This window comes from Varroa jacobsoni, unplaced genomic scaffold (genome assembly GCF_002532875.2).
Source record: "Varroa jacobsoni isolate VJ856 unplaced genomic scaffold, vjacob_1.0 scaffold_1257, whole genome shotgun sequence".
Classification (NCBI taxonomy): Eukaryota; Metazoa; Arthropoda; class Arachnida; order Mesostigmata; family Varroidae; genus Varroa; species Varroa jacobsoni.
In genome coordinates, this window is record NW_019214159.1 from 74152 (window position 1) to 97744 (window position 23593).

A 23593-nucleotide genomic window follows, 5' to 3' on the forward strand; every position below is an offset into this window, starting at 1 on the left:
TGTTATCTCGTGATCTTAGGAGGGCGATACTCGTACCTTTGTTTGTTAACTAATCTTCGGTAGTAATATACATAGTAATATATTTAAATTTTAGAACGCTATTTCTGGAAAATTATTGAATTTTAGAATTTCACTAATAAGATCAGGTGTTAGTTATATGACGCAGGGGCTTTCTTCTGAAGTCCATAGCACGAATATGCGTGCATACCTACATTTATTTAATAAAGTCTCGTTTATACCGAAATGCTAATAATTCATATTACATACATATACGGTAATGTATTTCCATCGCTGGTTTTTTTCCTGAAATTATTGTGTGGTTTTAGTATGATTAATTAATTCGGCTTGCAAGCACAACTTTTTGAGCTTAATTTTTAAGAGATATCGAAATCAGTAAACACGTTGGGATTTCCTGTAAACTTGGCAAATAATCCAAGTGGCGGAAGTTTACAAATATACCTGGGCTAAGGGTATTCAGGTTTTTTTTCAAAAAATTTTATAGAAATAGATTTTGACTGAGTAGATTATTCAGGCAAACTGCATCCTATTGTTCTCTGAAATTAATGTTTCTGGAAGCCCTCAACTCACATTTTTATAGCAGCCGTGAGTCAGGTGTTAGTAGTAAGCAAAATACGGTTGAATTGATATATTTACTTCATACAAATCGGGGTAGATTACCACTGATAAATTAGGTTAAAAATATGAATCTACTTTTTTTTTGTTTTTTGTTGGAACTAAAATGAGTTTAGTCTTAAGCAGCTTTCTAATTTAGAGCACAATTGCGAGCTTTAAAGTTAGAAAGGGTCATCAATTTTATGAAAAAATTTCGTCATGAACTCCACGATTCGAACTGGTCGTAGCGTATATATAGCCGTTGATTGTAGTACGTTTGTAGGACGTATGGTGACGATGCTTTTTGCCTTACGCCGAGTACACCTGTAAGCATGATGTACCGTGGGTAAATGATCCGATCGTGCGTTTTTCGTTACAGGAAGAGAATCTGATTCCTTTAGAAATTGCAGCTGAAACTGGTGTCTACGATTCATGGACAGTAGAAAGGTCAACTATACATCGTTCTACAGTTTATCGGGCCGTGTGGCATTCACGAACCGAAAAATACTCAGTTGTTGAATGAGATCTCTTCGAAGGAAAATGGTTTGGCACAAAAAGAAGTCATTAAGTTGTGAAATACTGCCAAGGAAAAGAAGGAAGCCAATTTAAGGAAAGCTCTCGAGAGCGCAGCTCGTCTCTGCGTGAATCAAAATTTTGTCGCATACAAAGAGAAGTTTTGTTTAAGGCCACTGATCGCCGATCACATGATTCGTATCCACCGCACACAAGTGGTGCAATTTAGGGCATCAATTTCATTCGGTGCAAGATACCCGATCATATTATTAGAGATATCTGACAGAAATTCTGATTAGAATTGTCGGAACTCTTCTTTTACTGGTTATGAAGGAGATTCAACACTATCATCGTTAACGACAGATTTGTTTGTTCATCTGAAAAACGTGTTAGAACACATCGATCCTAAAAAGCCCTTCACAGAAAAGTAGTGAATGGTAAAATACGATGCTATGTTTGCTTTTTATATTGACCGCCCAAAAGAAGTTTAGTACCTCAAGCTATTTTCAGGGTTTGAACAAGAGATCTACCTCAGCTGTATCTGATGGCTTAATACTGGCTATTGTTGCATTAATTAAAGTGTCTAACTGGCAGTCGCTTCCGCAACGAAAAATGGTTTTGTTCCATAATGGATAGGATCGCCATTAGTAGCAGGGTCTTTACAACGCTAGACGTTAACTTATGACGTTAGCTTATTATATCGATACTAAACTACAACCTATGTACCAAATCTAGGTAGTAAAGATTAGCGTCTAATCAATATAGATTAATCCAAATTACTACAGGTCAATATGAATTCGGGAAGAAGGTGTGATAGTTTTAGTTACTATAAAATCAAAGTATTATACAATAATTACCGTTTACCCTGTAAAGTATATTCTAATCATATTAGTGAGTTTCAAAGTTGACGATCTAACGCAGCAATCTTACGTAGGTGGGTTCAGAAGAACCTATTTTCTTCATGCTCTAAAATATCGTTGTGTTAGTTGATAGCACGCATCATTCTAGATGTTAGTTTAGCTATAATCCAGCCTTATTCAAAATATGTGTCCATTAGTAGAAATATTCTAAAAGGCTATTTGAGTCTGAGTAACTGAGTTCGTTAAGCATGCATTTCACGCAAACCAGAGGGCACCCGCCGCTAAAAAGCCTTCCTGTTTCTGCTATGTGGGAGACATACATGCGATCGCAGACGTCGCTGGCAATAGACTGAATCGATACGAGGTAATATTTCTGTTCTCAGATGATTTCCTCTACAACGTCAACTATCTGCTCAGCTCGAAATTACAGAGAACGAACACGAGCAATTTTCTAGGATGGGAACATTTTGGGGGCATAGACGCGTGACTTAAACGGAACATCTGGAATCACTTGCGTACGTCCTTCCTTACTTGCCAGTAGCATAGAGAAAAACAAACGGAGTAAGTATAACGTTCGCATAAACTGAGTAAAGTTAAATGGGATATACAGTTCCAGGATCGCCAATTAGTTTTGCCTAACTGATTAGCCTGATTAGTCTTAACTGATTGAATACAGCCACTTCACCCCACCAATCTTGTTTACATATCATGTATTATTCGGGATAAGAGGTGACCGCTGTAGGCATAGTAATTGACCTAGCCATGTTTTATGTCATTTCCAAGTACTCACATAGTATATTCGTCCTCTCCGTATCAACGACGGCAATTCTCACAGTGGGTCTTCACAGGATCTTCAGAGTTATACGACGTGGTTCTCAAAGAGATTCCTCTGTCTTTACAGTGGGTTTGTTTTAAAATCCTCTACCCCTCGGACTAATTCCGGTTGATTTGGTAGGCAGGATTCTTTGTCCTCATAGTGGCTTAGTAGAAAACTGGTAACGTGTTCGACTATCAATCTAGGAGATACTACTTGGAGATCTAGGCTCGAGCCCGCGTGCGGACATTTTGTATCGTGCTGGGAACTGGCCGTCTGATAAAATACCTAATGGCGATATCGAACAAAAAGCGCAAAAGATAGATAGGATCGACAGCATCCGAAACGCGTATGATTGTGCTTTGCACTGCAATTTGTTTAACAGAATAACTTAGAATTATATATTAAGACTTCTGCTATAAGTATTCTTTTGTGGGAAGTTATAGGTGACGTCAAGAAGAATAATTTATTCAAATTTATTTAATAGGATCATTAATTTAATGATCCTAATCAGTGCCAAACAAGGCTTTGTTGATGTCACAATTTGCTCGTTAGACGCCGACCAAAATGTAGACTTCTACATAGTTTGTTTTTACGGGATAGAGTAAAACATAGTTATCTTTAACAGAGAATCTCCACTTTGGGTGGTTGCTGTCAACTATTAGTTGCGTCAAGCTACTAACAGAAGCAAAATTTAGAAATAGTTTTTTACATTATATGCTAGTTTTTCCTTATAGACTGGTTTGCAGGAGGGCAGTTCGTATTATCAGGTAGTTGTATCCTTTCGTAAATCGCAAATTTGACTTTCTGTGCTGGTTTTACCTTAGGTCCTTAGGCAGTTAGTAATGGGCAAGCACTAACGTTGTTGTTTAGGGGCAGTTAGTATATCTCCGCCTATTATTTGTCGCCCGTTCGTTTTTGTTACAGAAGAGGCGAATATGATCTTAACACTCGACCGAGTCTCAACTGAACATAACATATTAATGTACACGATGCAAATATTTAGGTGCAACAATTACGTAGCGCCAGCATTCACGTAAAAGAATTTGGTACCTCGTGAAATCGGCGAAAACAAGGTAACAAACGATACCCCCATTGCTCTATCTTTGTGTCAATCAACGCAAATAATTCTGAAGAGCGCTTTGAATTCTCTAAAGTAGAGTCCTGCTGCAGAAAAGAGGGCACAGTGAATTATTGTCATACGTAGGCGGCCCAACGTTACGTCCAAATCTGGGATGTCTAACTAGGTGACAGCGTCAAATATAGTTTTAGCAAGGAAGCTATTACGAATGCCAGTATGGAAGAAACGCTTGCGTGAGGGAGAAGACGAACCAACCCCGGCGCTTTGGCAGATGTGTGCTGGACCTTGTTACCTGACCAAACCAGAAGAACTGGGTGTCATTGTACCCCATCTGCAGTACCCGGTACACGGTATCTGCAGTACCGTGTTGCAGCTGCTAACACACGTGCTGTTCCATTCAGATGTGTAGGGAACTTCACTTAAGTTACAGACATAGCATCGTTTTCAATACTTTTTCATCGGAATTCATAACTCTATCACGTTTTGAGGGTTGAGAGTAGAACATAAAACATGTGCCAACAATGCAGAACTATACGATATCACTCACTCAAATGGTTCAATTCAAGTCGTTAACGACTAATCTTTTGTGTGACGCCTCCAAATACGAAAGATATGATTACGCATTGGTTTCAGGGTTACTCTATCCTAAATTTGGTGAAAGCAGTCTATCTGTCGAAGATTCGACGTCTCAGAGAGCAACTAATAGCCAGGGCCCCGCTGAAGCAAAGGAAGTTAAAAGGCCCACATTTATCGTCATCGGCAGTCTTCCCGTTTCGTTCGTAGCGGAAGTTGTTCTCGAACTGCTCAATTGTCTAGGAATAGACAGAACGGACAGCATGAGACAGACTTGTTCGTTATGCTCTGCGTAAACATCTCACATTCGAACGATCTCGGATCTGCTAGATCTTAGCTATAGTGTACTAGAGCCGCACACTTTTTTTGCCAATACCTCAGCCTACATAATATAGATCGCGCGATTACAAAATATCCAATGTTCTGCAGTTTTGTAAAAAACGTTGTGGAAGGCAATTTGCAATTGCAAAAAAAATTGGCAAATTGCGATTTGCAATTCTGCTGGAAGGCAATTTGCGTCTCAGTGGTAGGTATTTGCTAACCTTTTAACTATTATTAACATTTTCAAGGTAAATGAAATATTAATTTGTAACTGAGTTGACAAAGTGCCGTATGTCATATATCGCTTAATGTTAGACGTTGAATATCGTTAATATACTTAAATTTCGAAAACACCCTGCCAATAACTTACCGTGCTGTTTTTTAAAGTGGTTAAACGAAAATGCTGGGAGTGGGAAAGATATCAAAATACATACCAATTACTGTCCGGAGTGGAATAATCAAACACGCATTTTCGAGATACGCAAATAATGTCTTACTTTCTTCACGATCTTCTGCATGAAATGTACGTGTAATGTGTGCCAAGAGAAGACGTCTTCTGTTGTTCTCACCATAAAGCTGCGATCAGACACATTGTGCAGTAAGCCACTTTGATTTTATGTGATACATTGTATTTATATTTTATGGCAACTACTTCATTAGTGCACATAAGTTCGAGTTAGATTCAACCACGGATTTCCTATCATGCGGTGCAAGATATAAACTTATCAGTGACTATAGACTTTGCTAATTCACTTAGGGGAAGCTCTGCGCTCAATATTCTTAAAAATTTTAGGGGCTTTTAGGGGAAACTCAATATTCTTAAAAATATCTATTTTCGTTAAAAATAAGTTTATTTATTTTTTTCTTTTCTTTTTTTCGTTTTTAGAGAGTAGCCTGTGCTTAGATAGTAGCATGGCTACCGGCAAAAGTGGTCTGCAATTTGCGACAGTGGACATCTATGTAAGTCATGTATCACAAAAGGCGTTCGAGTTTCATATATCTGCACTATATGTTACTTTTGCTTAGGTATTACGTATCTGTCACAATAGCAAAGAACAACATAAAGCACTCAATAGATGATTTAATGATGTGGCTTTTTGTTGCCTAGGCTGGAGAGATGATGATACTATTTTTCGGTTTTCTCGTTATTTTAGTAATAGTATTGGTCCATGCACCTATTACGTGGCATTTAAAGCTATCTAACTGATCTGTTTGAGAAAAAGAAACACATATAAACAAAACAAAAGTAGGAAACCTATCAGCCTGAAGATTACAATGCAAAAGTAATTTAGAATCTAGATAGGAACTGACACTGGTCAATTGTATTTTCGTTACGTCTCTAATATTTGATCTATCCAGAATGGTCCAACTCTCTCGGGGGAGTTTCATCGTAACAAATGAAACCGCGTACGTTTTTTTGACGATTTTCTACTGGTTTTAATATTATGATACTGAAAGTATAAGTTTCTGGACTCTGGTGTGTGAATCTAAATGTACATTTGTGCTATATCCAAAATCTGTATGGGTGCCTGTTAGTTATAAGCATTCATAAATGGGGTACTAACCTAGAATATTGCAATAAAATTAATAATGCTTATCGATCTTTACAAAAATTGCATTTAATTTCTGAAAATGGAGATTTCATAGTGAAAAAGTTCTCATAGTGTTGGAACTCAGAGCTGTACAGGCAGCATAAACGATAGTTTGAATTTTGTGATGGTAACTGGCCGTTAGCTTAGCCGCTGCTTATATGCATTTACGTAAAATGCAGAGTTGAGCTTGGTATATCTAAAGATGAATTGAGAAAGTCATTTAAGATTGGCGGGTCACCTGGACAATCTTTGAACATGGGGCCGACCCACGTTACGTTACCTATTTAACAGATCTAATGGAAGCTGTGCTCATTGTTACTTTGAAATTGGCCTCTGCAATCATTGGTGGCTTATGGAAGCAGCCTGCTTTGGTTAGTCGTCCATACTGTTTCGACAACAGCGCCGATAGCGACAATTCGTTTTTCCTGAAATTCACCAAATAACGTCAACGTCACCTTCAGAACAGATCAAACAAGATTAATCTAGATCTAGTGCGGCCTAGAGTTCATATCTGGGCTATCCAGAGAAAAAGGCGGTATCATAACCTCAAAGACTTTTGTGCTTTCTTCATTTGAAAATTCGCACCTTTCTGGCATTGTTCCCGATGGTGCGTTTATGTCCCGCTCGTATACCTAAATAGTTCACCAGATTTTATCACAGGCTGCACTCCAATAACACCAGCAGCTGCAATTTCATTTACCTTCTCTTTGTAATTTATTATCCGCCAATGGCGGCTCAACAATTGGATAGCTGACAAGCTTTCATTTTTTATATTGAATAAAATGTGTTATCTTCATCGATCCGGTCAGAACTGTGTGACAGCGGATTTCTTTTGCACTCGCAGCGTACGAATACCGTAAAATTAAGTTATGCCTATAAACTTTCTGTGTTGACGTACACAAAATTAGGATACGAGACTCGCATATTATTCTATCAATATCTGTGCCCGTACCTGTTATCGTGCACCCAAACTATCGTGCGGAACTAACTTTGACTTATAAATGCAACGTATCCTTAAGGTGCCTAGATTATAATTTTCATGATGACAGCTATACACTAAATACTACATAGTAGTTATTAATATTACATTGGTTCAACACAATATTTCGAGAGGAATTTAATCTTCTAGACGCTGCGGCCATTAGTACAACGATGGTAACGTTGTCCGTCTATCTTCTAACCACATGTGGAACCCTTTAGATTAAACTGAGTCCTCGCCAAATTTGACACTGGTTAAAATCTACCAGATTGATAGGCACATCCTCTATATTTATTTTTCCACTGACAAGACATACATCCTGTCTGAGCCCACTTCTATTTACGACCATCTCTCAATTTGCCGTTCGTACCTGCTGTTACACTCCCTGGAATAGTGCGGTCTTCAATGGTCTCTATGGTAACGGTGTCGATGGTAATGTCTCTTACAGGACTCCGTCGCGTTGTCTTCGCCGTAGCGGTTATTATCTTTGTCGCTGCAGTAATAACGTTTATAGTGATTGCGATGATGACCCATGAAATAGCTCAGTCCATCGCTGTGGTGATGGCTAGAATATAAACGCATATTGTTTTTTGCGTTGGTATGATATGATTTGGTGTATTCTAATACATTTTGTCGCAGCAGCATTATTATCTCAGTTGTTTGTTAGATTCGTCGTTCGAATGCAGTACCTCACCCAAATTAACGTGGGAGCGATTAGCGGATTGACTTATAGCTAACCCCTCTCAGCATTTTAGGACACCGGAAACAACATTTTCGTAAAGAGATTTCTTCTTCTTTCCTAGCTTTGCTAAGTAAACTGGCAAATTGCCTGGTGAAGTAACAAACGAGAGTTTCTTTTGAATTTCGTATAATTAGACTCTATGGACCGCGTCCTGGTGTATCAAACATTTCGAAACTGTCGAAAGAGAAGGAAAAACTGCTTCACCCTTCTCCCGCCTCTCATCTACCGTGATTTTTTTAGCGTAGAACCTACAAATACCTATAATTATATTACGAAACTGTTCTCTCCTTCTCTATCGTAACTGCCATATGCTGCATGCAGAAGCTCAGGGCATTGCTACATTTAATATCGTATCTTAATATACCCGACTCGTCGGCTTCGTCTGGCTACTCTCTATGTTTCGATTCCTTCGTTCGGATCGCCGATGGGCGTTCCCTCAGACGGCTGGCTTCCAGCATGAAACGATCCGTATGTCTCTGCTCGGATTCGGACCTAGACCTCAACGTCTCCATAAGATATGCAGGCAAATGTGTCACCCCCACTATGATGATGATGACAACCTGGCTCCTCGAAGACAAATTAGTAACTTTCCGATGAATTTGTTGGCTTTCGTTATCGCCTGTCCTCTATCATTTCTACTCTGTTTTTGCCTGAGGAACCTTCCGAGGGTTTTAAGGAAACGCTGCCTGACTGCGTTCGTTAACCCTTCTGAATATCGATTGTGTAAAAAACTTATTACTCTTACCTGGGCGGTAGTAAACTCGCTTAGCTTTTCCATATATCTCGAGCTCGACAAAGGAACGTTGAATTTTATGGTTCCTTAAAACATTCCAGTCTACCATACGAGACCTTAGCGATCCCAATTACCTCCTCTATGTGGCTTTTCGTGCATTCTTCAATTTTCGAGCTTGTCAAAGAATACAGGCAGATGCTCATCATCTGCAATCGTTTCGAATGCCAGCTTCTTAGCACCTTCCTGCTCTCGTTTAAACATATATTTCAACTCCTTCCATTGTTCCGTAGTACAGTGGCTACGATCTTAAACCATTATTTTAACTCAATTATCCTCGTTGATACATGGCTGTTTCTCGGCAAATTTGCTACTGAAGCCTGAGTGTTCTGCCAAGTTACATTCCAGAATCAGAAATTAGCATCGGAACTCTACAGCAAAGTAGGAGGACCGTGTATTAAAGAGCTACCAAGGAGGATGAATGGTACTTACTATTAGCTAGAAAATTGATCATCTATTTATGAGCAAGTCTAATAAAAATATAAACAAATACACTTGTAATAAAAATATAAAAAATATTTGCATTTTAAACAGTTTTGATGCCGGTCGCAACGACACTCGCTGGATGTGGGGTGGTGGTAACAGGAAGGTTTCTTGGATCACAAGATAAGACCTCCTCTTTTTTCGCCTAGTTGTTGTTACCATTGCGGATGGAGTAACAGAAACTATCGCTTGCCTCTATCGAAGCTATATAGCATTTAGTGAAAAAAAAAAAACACTAGAACATGATTATTGTACTTATGTGTGTGCTTCTAAAGCAGTTGAAAGTAATCTTAGAGTACGTATATTTTTAAATACATGATTTTAAATCTAACACAACTTTTGGTTACAAGTTCACATTAACTTGGGTTTGCTATATTTCTCAGTGGTACATTTGAAACGTTTGACAAATTCAAGGTGAGCCTTAGCTCTCTTCGTTATAACTGCACAACATGGAACCACCGCCTATATCTGCTTCTTAAACTTGAACAGAAGCTTATACTGTAGACGATTATTCTGTTAACTTAAAATCATGATATCTACATATTTGCACGGACAACCGATTTATAGTAATAACAGGTCTTAACTTTTATTTCTTCGGGAGGCTTCTTCTTGCATCGGAAGGCCTTTGTCGACTGAGATCACTCGCTCATCGCATCGATATTTATAATGATAGCTTTGGCTGTGATGATGTCCCCGACGGTTTTTCTGATTAGATCTTTTCGCGTTTCTGCATTGTGTCTTTCGCTATGTTCATATCCGAATGCGAACATAGAAAGAGACGCCTTTTTTATACGTATGCCTCAGTTCAATTTGTTTCATAACTAAGTTGTGTGTTTACGTAATTTTGGAGCACGTGTAGTGCCTGGTGGGACTGACTCTTCTACGCAACTCCAGCAGCAGAGTAGAGATGAAGCTCTGTCTGGACAATCGCTAAAGAAGACAATTCAAAAATATCTACACTTATTGTTTTGCCCCCGTTTTGCTCCGGCTCCCCTTTCGCTTGAACTCCGTAAATAATTTCGCATCTAGCCGGTTAAATATGAAAACCGGTTTTGACGAATCAACTAATTGCTTCGATGGCCGGCCTTCGGAGCTTCAGAGCTGAATCTATTGACTGATCCGCCATAGAGCTCGTACTATTGAATGATTTCCGCTACGTGTCCCCATAATTCCGTTGGTATTCGAAGTTGGATTCGCAACTATCGTGGCAATGCCTAGTTTCAATGCGGCGTGGCGGAAAATTACTAACAGTAACAGAATACGTTTGGCCATCTGGGCGTCTTGGGTTACTTGGGTCGACTTGTCGTGGACGTTTGCGGAGCATTTCAAGCTGTTCAAGTCTCATTAGACGAGCCTCACCGCATGACGAACGTAAACCTCAGTCATTATATTCTTTCTCTAGAGCACGTGCCCTATAGGAAAGTGTTAGCGGTTAGTAAAGGTGGCAATTGAGGCAATGTATCTACTGTCTACTAACTAACTTAGCTTAATAAAATAGTCTATTAACGTGTCTGTCCAAAAAGCCGCAAATATATTTCGGTTTCCACGAAGAAAAAGATTATCGTTCCCTTTAAATCATAGGTTCTAAAAGTTCCTGTATAATATAGACGAGAGAATTTATAGAGAAAAAGCATACAAAACAGTATTAACAACATCATAAATTCGACTATGATAGAATGCGTGCATTTGTCGTGCAATGTATTGGGTAGATGTTTTTTACTTTAATGTTTCTAGTTACAGATGTGTTTCTAATTTTGTCTCACGTTCCACCACACCACGTTCCAATGAAATTCTTATAGATAAATTGATCGGTATTCGATCACTTAACTTCGTTTATAAATTTTGCCTACATCCATGCACTGCATGTCGACATGATGGAATTAAGTTACCACGTACATCAGGCACATTTTCTTGCTTATATTCAATATATCATTTTACAGTCCGAGTTACGATTAAGTTATGATGGGTACTAATAAATGTACGGCTATATATTCGATGAAAAACCGCATTCGTAAGTTGTCATGGTAAAACTCGAAAAATATATTTTAAATAGAAAACTTGAACTGAATAAATACTAATGCCGAATTCCTCTGTCTTTCTTTCAGTATTAGTATGTATCTAATTATTTATTTGTTTGTTTATTAAGGTTACAGAGCATATTTGGATAGCGGTATTTTACAAGTACATGGATGGCACGTTGACACTGAACACGCTCTTTCACGCAGTCTGTCAGACCGTGAACCACGGAAAACAGCTAGCGAGGTTTGGTGTAGGGACGTTAGGTAGACACTTGTATTTACCGGTTGTACCACCACAAAGGCAATTTCCAAATCTGAATTACGATGTCGATCGTGTATAAAACTATGACTCATTGGAAACGGACGAATAGAAAACGATGAGGAATTATAAATTCCCTTTGTTTAAGCCCTATAGCTAGCTTAATATCACAGTTCTCCTGTTCAGGAGGCATACTTCGCCACACTCTGGAGGACACGTAACCTCCAATTTACGCATGGCTCGCATGACCCCTTTACTATAAAATATATCGCCGGGATAACATCAATATGAGAGGCACACATTCCGGAAATATTGCTATTCTTCGCGCGTATTTGATGCATCCGGAATTGTTCATCGCCACCGATATATTATAGTTCGATGGCCGCGAGGTATGTCTTGCTACAGAGAAAAAATGAACCGCGGATTCGATCTGAATGCCGAAATCAGATTTGTGATAACTGAAGTATAGGCTTGCATCCGATAAATGAAAATAGTCTCTTGAGAAAAATTTCGCGCATTTCTTTCTTCGGAAGTAACTGGTTTATGAATTTTATGTCTAAAGAAAGTAAGGATATACCAGAGATAACGAACGAAAAATTTCATCGTCAACTCAGACGGCAGTGATGCTTCTTTAACGTAAGAGATATTAGAATAAAGTACAGTTTATAAGGAGTAACTAGATGTACAATAACTTCGTTAAGAGTGCCTAGTGCTGCTAGGGTACGTTAATCTAACTGCACGCGTTCGGAATCTATAAAGACTTTGAAAGTTCCCTTAATTGTTTGCCTTTTTTTTTCATCTCAAAGTTTATCTCAGCTAGCACAAGTACAATTATAGCCTTGTTTTTCGTTTGCTAAGTTTGTTTAACACAAATATAAAACCTTCTAAAAGCCTCAGGTCGTGACAAGGCCAATACGTTTATGCACTTATAGCAACATTGATCCGACCGTCTTCGGTAGTTACGTACTAGCATTTGCTACGGATGATAACGGAAACCGAACGTAGCCTAGCGTAGTGTAGTTCGGAAGCAAAAAATGGGCTCCACCCTGGTGCAGATTCTTTCGTATACCCGGTAGACAATTACTCAACCTGAACGTCTGTTCGAGGTCACTAAGCACTCAACCAGCATTACTCTTGAAGATTGTTACATACAATGTGTATATTCAGCACCGTGCTGAAATTCCAGACCTAGCTTGAACATTCTGTTTACTCCCTTTCCATCAGCTGCATTTTAATAAAAGACACTGCGCCCGCCTTGCTTTGGTAGAGCTGCCGTTACATCGCCTATCCGTTGACATAACATCGGGATCCGTTACATCGACACATTTTCTCCAAAAATCATCCTCAATTCAAGGTAAATAACGAAGTATCACTTGTGTTTAGCTTCCTACAATTGAAACTGATCCAAAAAGGCCATTCGATCGACTTTTAGTTAGGGCTCAATTTGATTTCAGTGCGCCTCACCTACGATCAAGATCTCAGTAAGCTAAGGAGCACTTTAGCCTATTTCAATGTGCGATTTATGAACATAGTACATGAAGGTATTGAAATTACGCTGTAGAGCGACTAGCTGTGCTAAAATGCCCTTCGTATTTTTGGAATTCCTGTTGCCAGCAGGCACGGACAGATTCCGCACAGGCGCTGTTAGAAAAAGCAAGCAATCCTGTCACACGCATAGCCATACGCATAAACTTAGATGTGTTAAGTAGTAGATTAATTTTAAATTAAAATTCATATACCACAATGACGTGATAGCATCAACACCCCCCAATGGTCTGCTTTTATCGATAGCCATAATTCTACGAAGTTGGAAATTGATCGTAAATAGCTCTGCATTCGCTTCGCCGAGTTCGACAGGAAGTGTAAGGACGAAATAGGTTTTAGGTTCCCTTTTTGGCTCTGCAACGTTTAATTTTAATGTCAAGATATCTAATATGGCGGCATGGTATAATTATTCATATTCTGTAAGCCATTCTAATTGAGATCAACCTTGTTCATCGACAGCAATTGCATATTTGATTCGTTGACGGATTTCGGCTTTTACCTAGGTTTATGCAGAACGACCAAGACAGTCTAGCATGGACAAGAAAAAAATACACAGGTGCTAGCGCCTCAAGGAGGATGGAACAGATATACAACCGGATATACAATTATGAACTCGTAGATTCAATTCAGCTTTAACTCGTGCTCTTTTTAATAATTTACGTTCCTACTAAAAGTTCCACGCACGGTTAGTCCTGACCAGGATAAATACCTCTACAAACCGTTTCCGCAACACGCCCAGGCCAATGGGAAGCGATGCGTGTATGTTCCAGGAGGGTTTATCGTCAATGTAAGGAAAGCGTAAAGTTAGAATAAACGATCAATTTACAGTAACTGTCAATGGAACATTTCAATCGGCTACAGGCGCAATGTTCGAATTCGGCCTCCGTCGTGCAACAGGTAGCCCTGTTCATTGCAGAGCTATTAGCACGAAAAGATTTGAGCCTTTGCAAAATGTAAATTCTAAATTCTGCAAAACTTTCGGTAGCTATTGTTGTGTTTCGTATATTGAAAGAGTCGAACGCCAAACACAGTGAAGAACATCTGCTACCTAGTTTCAATTCCTGATCAACAAATTCTACGACCCTCGCTGCGTTCCAGCAATTAGCTAAAATTTTGTTTGAAATCACGGACATCGAGTGTATCAGTAATGCATGATGAAAAGTAGTGGCATCATTGAGGTGAACGATGGTGTCATACTTTCAATGTCGTGTTCGAAACTATATCACGTAAATTTTAACGCTCTCCATTGCTGACGATGACTCCTTGCTGTTTTTAGGAGACACACACACTCCTAACCGACCTACTCATTAAAGAAGCGATAACACGTAAAACCGTAATGGTGTGTCGTCCGTTACACACGCTCGACAACCAAAACAACTACGAATAACAAAATTACCAACAAAAACAAGCTTTACGAAAAGCTTGGAACGCTGAGATGAAGAGTCGCTCGACAGTTATGCCACCACCTTAAGGTAAAAACATAGACAGAGAATCCCAGCTATGTTGAGATGATTGTAGAGTCACTGTTCTCTCATTTCGAACATGAGAGGAAAACGTAAAAGAGTATGCTTTGATTCTAACCTCTAACAGATATTTCAGCGAGTACTTTCAGCTGAGCAAAGCGCCGCTCCTAGCAGTGGAAGCCAGTCCATGGGAAACGACAAGTTGGACCTGGTCGGCGGAATAGTCGATTGCTTCAATGTTGTCAATCGAAGATCGACGAGCTCAGCAAATCTACAGGGCCAAAGCCGAGAAGATCATCTCCGACAGCCCATCGTCGATGGAAACAACGCTGATTCCTGCATCAGTAAGATTACTTATCGTCATTCTTGTTACAAGTAGAGTACGCTAAGTTGACTATGTCCAATGCGAATTAGTATCGACTATTCTTCGTTCAAACGAAACCATGCCAACTTATAAACTATATTATTTGATTAAATCTGGCGTTACTTTATTTTCTCAAACAAAAACGGTCGTCGGACCTTAGCGCTAAAATGACAGTAGTTGTCCTACACAAGCAACGATCGGATAGCATGTAAAACTACAGGTTTAAAAATTTAGGGTTACATCAACAACTTGCCCATCGTACGAGATTGAAGCAGGGACTTTTTTTATATGAAAAAAGACTGACATCAAATGAGTCGTGGTATATGTACTTAGTATACACAAGTTATACGTTGTAACTCATTTATGTAATAAGGAGTGGAAGATGGAACAGTTCTATTTACGTACCAAGTTCATAGCAGGACATAAACAAACAACTTACGTAGTTTGTGGATTTTCTTTAGGTCATATAACATATACTTAAAGATAAAAGCAGTGGTTGCGTTACCGCTGAACGTATTCATATTGTTTGCAATACGTTGGAGTAGAGTATCATTTCTATAATTCAACTAGCACCATATGTCAAATCTGCTAACAACAGTTTAGATGGTGCGTTTCAACAAGGCCAAAATGTTCAGCCGAGGTTATCGACATTGCCACGGATGCCATTATATGGAATATGAACACGAAAAAAGGCAAAACATTGCGAAGATAAACTCCGCAAAAACTTGCAGGCTCACATAAAAACGACTAGCTAACGTAAGCTCCTGTATTGTTGCATAAATGCGAAAGGGAATCGCGTAGTACACCCATTAAGCAGAGACGAACGTTTCGAAATTAGATTTCTTTCAAATTTTATAGTTGAGTCCTACAACAAAACTGGTCGGGAAGCGATCTGGAATACCTTTGGTCCATCAAATCCAGCCCGGGCCGATCAAGTTATTCGCGAATCCACCGACTACAGCACTCAATTAAGCAACGGTAAGAGGACTGTTAATGATTTTTGTCCCATTACCTTAATTACGACAGAGGCAGGACATTTGCCCATCCAGTTGAAATATAGCTTAATCAATGATGGTTGTTAGCGTGTATTTAACCTATTTCGATGTTTGGCCCGTACAGGCTGAATAGGGTAAACCTGAAACATTTTTCATAAGTACGTATTGATTTTTCAACGTTTCAATGAAGTGTCCTTAACAAACTATTAGAATTATTCTAGCTGCCATATGCTTATGTACCTAATTTAATTTCTATGCGATACCGTATCGAGGTCTTTTTTTGAACAATTGTTCTCCAAATTTTGCCGAATTGTATAAACGATGCAATATTAAAATATCTGGACTGGTTAGTATCAAAATTTTCATACATAGTCAACAGATATATTCCTATACAGAGTCGTAAATTTACATTTGGACGAGTAGGGGGTCAGCAGTTCCAAAAGCTGAATAGTTCAGAAAGTCCTTTGTCTCTGGGCCACTCTCAGGATCTGACCTCCCGACGCTCTTCGTTGCAATAGCTACTACCTCAGCAGCCCCAGCCGTAATTAGACAGTTAATTGAAATTGCTCCACATTTAGGTAATATGGCCTGGATACGCATTGGCAATTAGTAACATACGAAAAGTGTGCATGTATAAGATAACGGTACCGAAAAAGGTTAACATTAGGTCAATAGAAAATGATTAGAACTACTGTTGCAATGGCCTCCTATGTATCTTGTATACTACGGCATAACCTGTTATATGCTGTAAAGCAGGGTAACTTTTAATATATACATATTTTTACTTTTAGGTAGAACTTGATTTAAGAACAGGCCATGTTTTGCGTAAAGATCTTATGTTTTTCCACTCAGTCAGATCTGAAAGTTATGGTCATCATCATCAATAGTAAACTTAATAGACTAACGTTTTTATGTTTTCCTTATATTGACTTGATACAGATTCGTCTTACGGCTGCATACATGTTGCCTAGTTTAGTTTGTATCGTGGTTTTCGCAGGCTAAATATAAAATTTTCGTTCCTGACGCAGACGATGGCAGCAAAGCCATGGTTGATCCTTCTCCTGCAAGTGAAACCCGAAGCGTTTCGACCCAATGGGTTTATCAGATGAATCCTTCCGAAAACAATAACGGTCTATTCACGTGGTGGTATCAAATGAAGGGATGCGGTATATCGAATGAGCCAAACGTCACTTCCAAACATCCACAGGCCGACGGCTACGTCAGTTACTGGCACCAAGGTAACAGTAAAAACCGAGATACATTTATGTTGTATAACAAAATAAGATCGGAAAACAAATATCTAAAATAATTGTAGGTTTATAGTGGCTATACAGTATAGTGTATAGAAAAATACCCAAACGACAGACACATGTACGAAGACAATCTTTCAGCACGTTATATTACGAGAACAGAATATAGAAGATCGTATCTAGAGACATGAAAATAATGCTTTTTAACTAAATCATTAAATAGTTCCAATAAATTACTTGAGCAGTTTTACTATAACATAATGTAAGTGTTCACGGAAGACTAGCTTAACACTTTAATACATGGAGCAATTTTTCTGCTTGGTATTTGTATGGATGTGAATGTGTCTACAACATGATGTCGTTGAGGAAGGAACTTTCGCCATGATCATGCCGAGACGATAGAATCTTGAAGGCGCACAAGAGGCTAACATAGCAATCGTTTGTTATCCCCTACACCCCCTAACAAAATAGTTAATGTTGATCAAATCTCACACAGTCAAAGGCAGCAAGCATAATTTCTTCAGTATACTTTGCCCTTTTCATAGAACTTTATACTAGACTCTTGTGGCCCGCAGTTAGAGTGCGAGTTGGTTTAGGAATAGAAGTGATGGTAAACCAAGCTTCTATTGAACATCATGAACCTGCTTAAAAGGTAAACTTGGACCAGGCATACGTCTGATCTGGGCGTATGATTCAAATTAATAGCATTAATTCAAACACGGCAAGAATTAGATTCTGCTCCCGAATAATCCACTGCGGCACCTTTACTTTCGAAATCCAAAAACACTTACTGGAAACGAAAACGACTCAATCCTTCTTTCGGCAAATTCTTATCGGCACAGCTGGATGCAGTTCTTTAAGATTTTTGGGTTGTGCAACGCTATCTTTGGTGACCCAGATATTGTCCATCGTTAATGCTGAGGCGGCTTCCGTGAGAATAGGTGCTTCGTAAATTCTACTTCTAGTTAATTTTCATTTTTGTATATTCTAGCTTTTCAATGAAAGTTCTTGGTGACTATATGAATCTCTTGCTAAATAATTACTATTAAGCGGCCGATATATAAAGTACCGAACGAAGTGAAGATAGTATTGTATAGACCTGATGTTTTACGCCTGTTTCTTTCAAGGGAGGGAATTGGCTTAGCAAACCACATCTGTATAAAATGCTTACCTTACAAATCTGTTGTACATACAAGGACATAAGGTAGTGCAAACTAGCCAACATTTCGTTTTGAACCAAACCCTTAACTTCTGAACAAATTTACTTGGGTAAAAACAATGTAATTGCAATATAATATATATTGTAAATAAACTAAGCAGTCATTACGTTTTTAAACTTTAACAAATTTACGTAAGGGACAAGAGGGGCTGTTGGCAGTAAATAGGTAGTTGCCATAACAGAAGTTCCCTTACTATTGGTGCAATTTGTGTACATCGTACTGCTTGAAAAAATAACAGAACTGAACTTACGTTCTAAGTAAAGTAATATGTAAAAATGGTATGTTCTCAAAGTTACATTCTGTAAGCATCTCGAGGCGTTACTGGAGTGCATAGACTCGTAAGTGATGTTCGAAAGAAACTTCTCTAGACTTTACTAGAATATGGGTAGATATCAAAAGTCAATGTGGTGGTAATTTGATGATACCGTGTCCCTGAATTTCAAACAGTCCGGTAAGGACCCTACTGGGATTCTCCGAAGTGTTTTCAAAATGGTAACCACTTCGGTGAGCTTTGTGAATTACTTCGGAGCTTCGTCGTCGAGTATGCGTGCATTGTGGAGAACAATAACGCAATCGTTAGATTGGAGGTTAAAGACTTCCCTAGTTTTTGTACGACTTATGAAAACCAATCACACAGTCACCCTGGCTCGAATTGCACCGTCGGGAGGAAACCAAACCTAAATTATGTGGGTATTGTGCAGTTTTATAAGTCTCGTGGATCGGTTGTGGTATGTGTTCGAAGCTGGGCATGCACAACTTCTGCTTTATGCTGGAAGCCAACTGTTTCTTTGATGGAATACCTAACGGCGATACCGCACGTCGAACTACAAAAAAGAAAAGTAGAGGTCTGTTGGACCAATTCCCCGGACAAATCCAACAAGATCTAGCCTGAAACGGAATAATTAGCAGAACATTACATCTAATTATCTACGTAATGGATTGTTTTGTTTTGTGATAGCATCAAAAAAATATCTTTATGCCTTGTCTAAATTGACCCTATCGTCTAAATTGATCCCTATACGATGATTATCTAACACGTGGATGTTTAACCGTTACACGATTAACTAATCATTGTCGTTTTTCAAAAGAGGCCGACCTCTTAGATTGTCTTGCATTTAGTACAATACCGTCAGTATTTAATGCTTCACTTATCTTTTCAATTAGTAAAAATGTATTCCGTTTTTTTCAGCTTCACGTTTTGCCGCACTACTTCAAAGCGCCTCATCATTTATCGATACATTTATCTATGGACCTGGATATTGTCCAACGACTGCTAACATAAACACTTAATTTATTTGAATACCTCGTGAGTTTTACAGGCTGGGAGTCGCAAATGCCAGCTGATACCCAAAACTACCGCGGTATGTTTGCGTCGCATGTGGATGACCAAAGTGCTAACAACGGGTTCTTCCAGTCACATCTTGAAACAACGGAACGTCTTCCCGCATTTAAAGTTCTGGTTCAACAAGCTTACGATCCAAACGCTATGTCATCGTGGGGTTATGATGCGGCTTGCACTGGTGAAACTAATATCCATCATAGATTCAGCAGCGAATCGATCTACGACGATTTAAAGTTTCCAAGCCAGCTCTACAGTTATGATGAAACAAGCTACTGGGGTAAGCCAATTAACGGTAATGATCTTAAATCCAAACTGTATTTTATTTCATAGACTCGGACCGCTGGTTCCTCTAAAGCGCTGTAATAATTTATTACTTTGATCGCTTCGTGTAGGTTAGCTTTCTTCGAAGAGAGAATTCTACGATGAACACCTCATCCGTATTAGTACTTACTTCCACGTCTGAAAAATTAAGAAAAACTCTCCCAAGAAACTGTCGGACACGTTTCGTGGAGCAATTCGTGCTAAGATATACTAACAGCTTTAAGTGTTCAGACCAGAGGTTTCCGTCGTGGTAACGCATTGTTTACTATATTAAAGGACACGTGATAGCCTGGGTTAGAAGCCGAGCATAGACACGCTTTAAAAATCACGCAATATTTAGGAGCTTAAGCACCGAACGTAAAACCCGAAACTTTTCTTAGAAGAAGTTCTTCAGCTATTTTGGGTATATGCTTTACGATGAACGGAAGCCCACGTAGTTGATACCTCACAGTGCCTTAACCTATCTAATCTATTGAGGCTATCCCATAGACTCTATTAGAGCTAAGCTTTGTCGTTGTCAACACATAGATTAAATGGCATCATCAACTTGGTCCCGGTGCTATATACTATAGACTAAAAATATTCGATTCAACGACGAACGTAGCTTCGCGCGTGTCCATTAACAAAAGATTAGTACACAGTAAAAAGTACAACTTCTCCGTTTTTGGTCTCATCTTCGTTCCTGTAATAGTGGAGTGGTAAGGAATTTACCCACTACCGAGTGTAGATATGCATCGTTTCATGTAGGACCAGCCTCCTAAAGCACTGTTTAGCTATATAGGTTTAGAGTTTTACACGCGGCACTCCATTAAGTATTGCTTCAGACTAAGGTAACAATGAACTTGACACTGGAAACATTTATTGCTGCGTTAAAGGCCATATACCGTGTGTCGTCTAAAACTAATTCCCGGATCCCGGATTCACAGTTTGCTGCACTCGAGTATCATATCTGGTCGGACTTAACTAGAAAAGCGTTCTCCAGCATTGGATGAAGAGTCCAAGACTCAGATACAGACTGTTACACTGTCCAGTTTGTCTGAAACAAAGTAACTTGTTTCTTTCAAGATCTATATACCTACGCATGTGCTATAACTTAATTATGTATGCGCAAGTTCATAAGTTTTATAATTCGTAAATTCGACTTCGATTTGTACCACGATTCCTAAGGGATCGCCGAGGATTTTCAAACAACATTGATACATATTCAAGTCTGCAACAACTTTTACTTCAGCATCAGATGTTCCAACGGAATAACATGCTAACTATGTCGTAAACGTTTTATTCATTTCGAGAACAATAAGAAAACATGACAGAGTTTGCCGTCACTAAAGGACTACGTCGTGTCGTAGTAATTTGCAGACAGGACGCCCTCAAGCTCTTCGTTCCAGCAATACGAGGTCACTGATGTTGGGCGAGGCAACAAGCTTGATACGTACTGCAATTTAGATTTGGCTTCACTAGAAAAGATACAAGCCACTTCTGATTCGGAAATATGCGCGGCTCAACGAAATGCTTCTGCTAGTAATTCTACTTTTTCTTGGAATCACAACCGGTACAGCGATATCAATGGGTCGTTTTACGAAGATCACAAAATAAGTACAGCTTCCGTGAACTTGAACGATCTGGCCAACCAAGCCCCATTTACAGATGACGTCCTCAACAGCAATGACGTTCAACAAAACTTAAGTAAGCTGACTAAAATCCTGAAATTGATCTTTCAGTGCAAAGTTGCACACTCCTATATTCATATAAAACTATAAATTTAAACTTATATTACATTATATTGACAGGATTGAATAGAATTACGTGTGTAATCTTTATTTTATTTAAGTGTCCTATAATATAACTAGTACTTAGGAGACCTGCGTCTTTCAACTTTTTCTCGATTTTATGTTCAAGGCGCCGGCTCATGGGCTGATTTAATAATTTATTTGTCCAGAAGAAATATTACGAAGTGCTTTTGATGTCTAATAAACTTAACTAATTACTCATTTCAATTAGCTTCGCAAATAATTATTAGAAAACAAAGAGTAGTGGTCTTGATGTGTTTGAAATTACATAATTAATAATTTCGTAATAAATTAAGGACTAACTATGGTTTAAGAGGTGATTGCTTGTTTTGCTTTTTACACAGAAATGTATAGGTCTCTAGCTGGCCTCAATTACTATAGGAACTACACAATCAACTGCGGGTGCGATGCAATTAACATAACATACACCTATATCAAGCCACATCTAAATTGCATATGGAAGCATCATTTCGTATTTAGGTCATAGTTAAGCAAGGCCTCGTGAATTGGATATGGCTGAGGTCTAAAATAGCCTTTGTTTTCGTAGGACGTTATCTTATATTACGAGAGTTCTGTAAAGTTTTACACACAAGTCACTAACAGATCGTTCCGAAAGAAAATACTCTATCTAAGCGTTTGAAACGAATACGTTCTTACCGCATAGTACGAAAGATGATATATAAAATAGGATACAAGTGGTTTCTTCATTAAAAAGGTTCAGAAGTAAAGAAAAACTTTTATATGTGTTTGGCATAATTTTTACCAGGCATGTCGGTTATGGCATAGTTTTCTCATCAAATCCGAAGGTAGTAAAGATCGCTAAAGTCGTTTTGAAGGTGATCGCAATATACATTGTATACGTCTGCATCTTTGCTCGTATAAGCCTGTAGGTCAGGAGAGGATTTGATAGGAAATGACGTTCAATTCTCGTTCACAACCGCTAACAAGGAGTGGATTATCTTTTTTCGTTTAAATATTATTGATTATCAAATTGGAATTTGGGGTTTAGCTTATATTATAATCATTATGCCGCAGTGTCATAACAACCATGAAGGGGCTAAAAAAAAAAGCAAAATCAATTTTTAAACATATGTCTGTAAAAACTAGGCGGTCTGTATCGGCACCAGTCAATAGGCGGGCCGAGCGTTTTACAGTTAATAATTTATTGTATTCGATAATTTTACAATCACAACAGTAGTTATGTTGGTTGATTGATTGCAGGTTTACGGTTTAACAGCTGCAATGAAGAAAATGCATTACCGACGACGTCCTCGATCAAACCATCTCGCTGCGTTTGTCAGAAACCGTGTGAGTCATACGATGTAGTTTTAGCCCCGTGTACGTATATGCAGACTGATGCGTCTCTTGACACCGGTTTTACCAATAGCTGTGGTCGACACCATCCCTTGGCTGGACGTAAAAAAATACGCACTGACGAAAAACGATTTCCTTGTGATCAGTGTCCAGAAAGGTTTATATCGTTATATAAATTGAAAAGGCATAAAAGAATACATACCGGAGAAAAACCATTTTCTTGTGAACAGTGTCCAAAAATGTTTAGATGGCCAAGTTCCTTGAGTTACCATAAAAAAATACATACCAGAGAAAAACCATTTTCTTGTGATCAGTGTCCAAAAATGTTTAGATGGCCAAGTTCCTTGAGTTG

The 23593-nt window shown here is 38.7% G+C and overlaps 1 protein-coding gene and 2 long non-coding RNA genes across 4 annotated transcripts; 2 read left to right on the forward strand and 1 right to left on the reverse strand.

Moving 5' to 3' along the window:
• Positions 1-170: 170 nt before the first annotated feature.
• LOC111268098 (uncharacterized) lies at positions 171-4296 on the reverse strand. The gene is made up of 3 exons (XR_002685002.2): positions 4173-4296; positions 2776-3087; positions 171-936 (listed from the first exon to the last, which is right to left on the reverse strand). It is a non-coding gene; the product is annotated as an uncharacterized LOC111268098 (long non-coding RNA).
• A 635-nt stretch (positions 4297-4931) lies between these two features.
• LOC147752437 (uncharacterized) lies at positions 4932-12977 on the forward strand. The gene is made up of 4 exons (XR_015314060.1): positions 4932-4979; positions 5661-5734; positions 11507-11622; positions 12905-12977. It is a non-coding gene; the product is annotated as an uncharacterized LOC147752437 (long non-coding RNA).
• Positions 12978-14465: 1488 nt separating this feature from the next.
• LOC111268097 (uncharacterized) lies at positions 14466-23566 on the forward strand (the record flags this gene model as incomplete). 2 transcript variants are annotated; one of them, XM_086971558.1, is given in 7 exon segments in its annotated part: positions 14466-14654; positions 14782-14989; positions 15868-15987; positions 17033-17242; positions 19794-20093; positions 21497-21823; positions 23149-23566. In XM_086971558.1, coding segments are annotated over 6 exon segments (1532 nt in total), but the record flags the coding sequence as incomplete, so codon positions are not given.
• Positions 23567-23593: the final 27 nt, after the last annotated feature.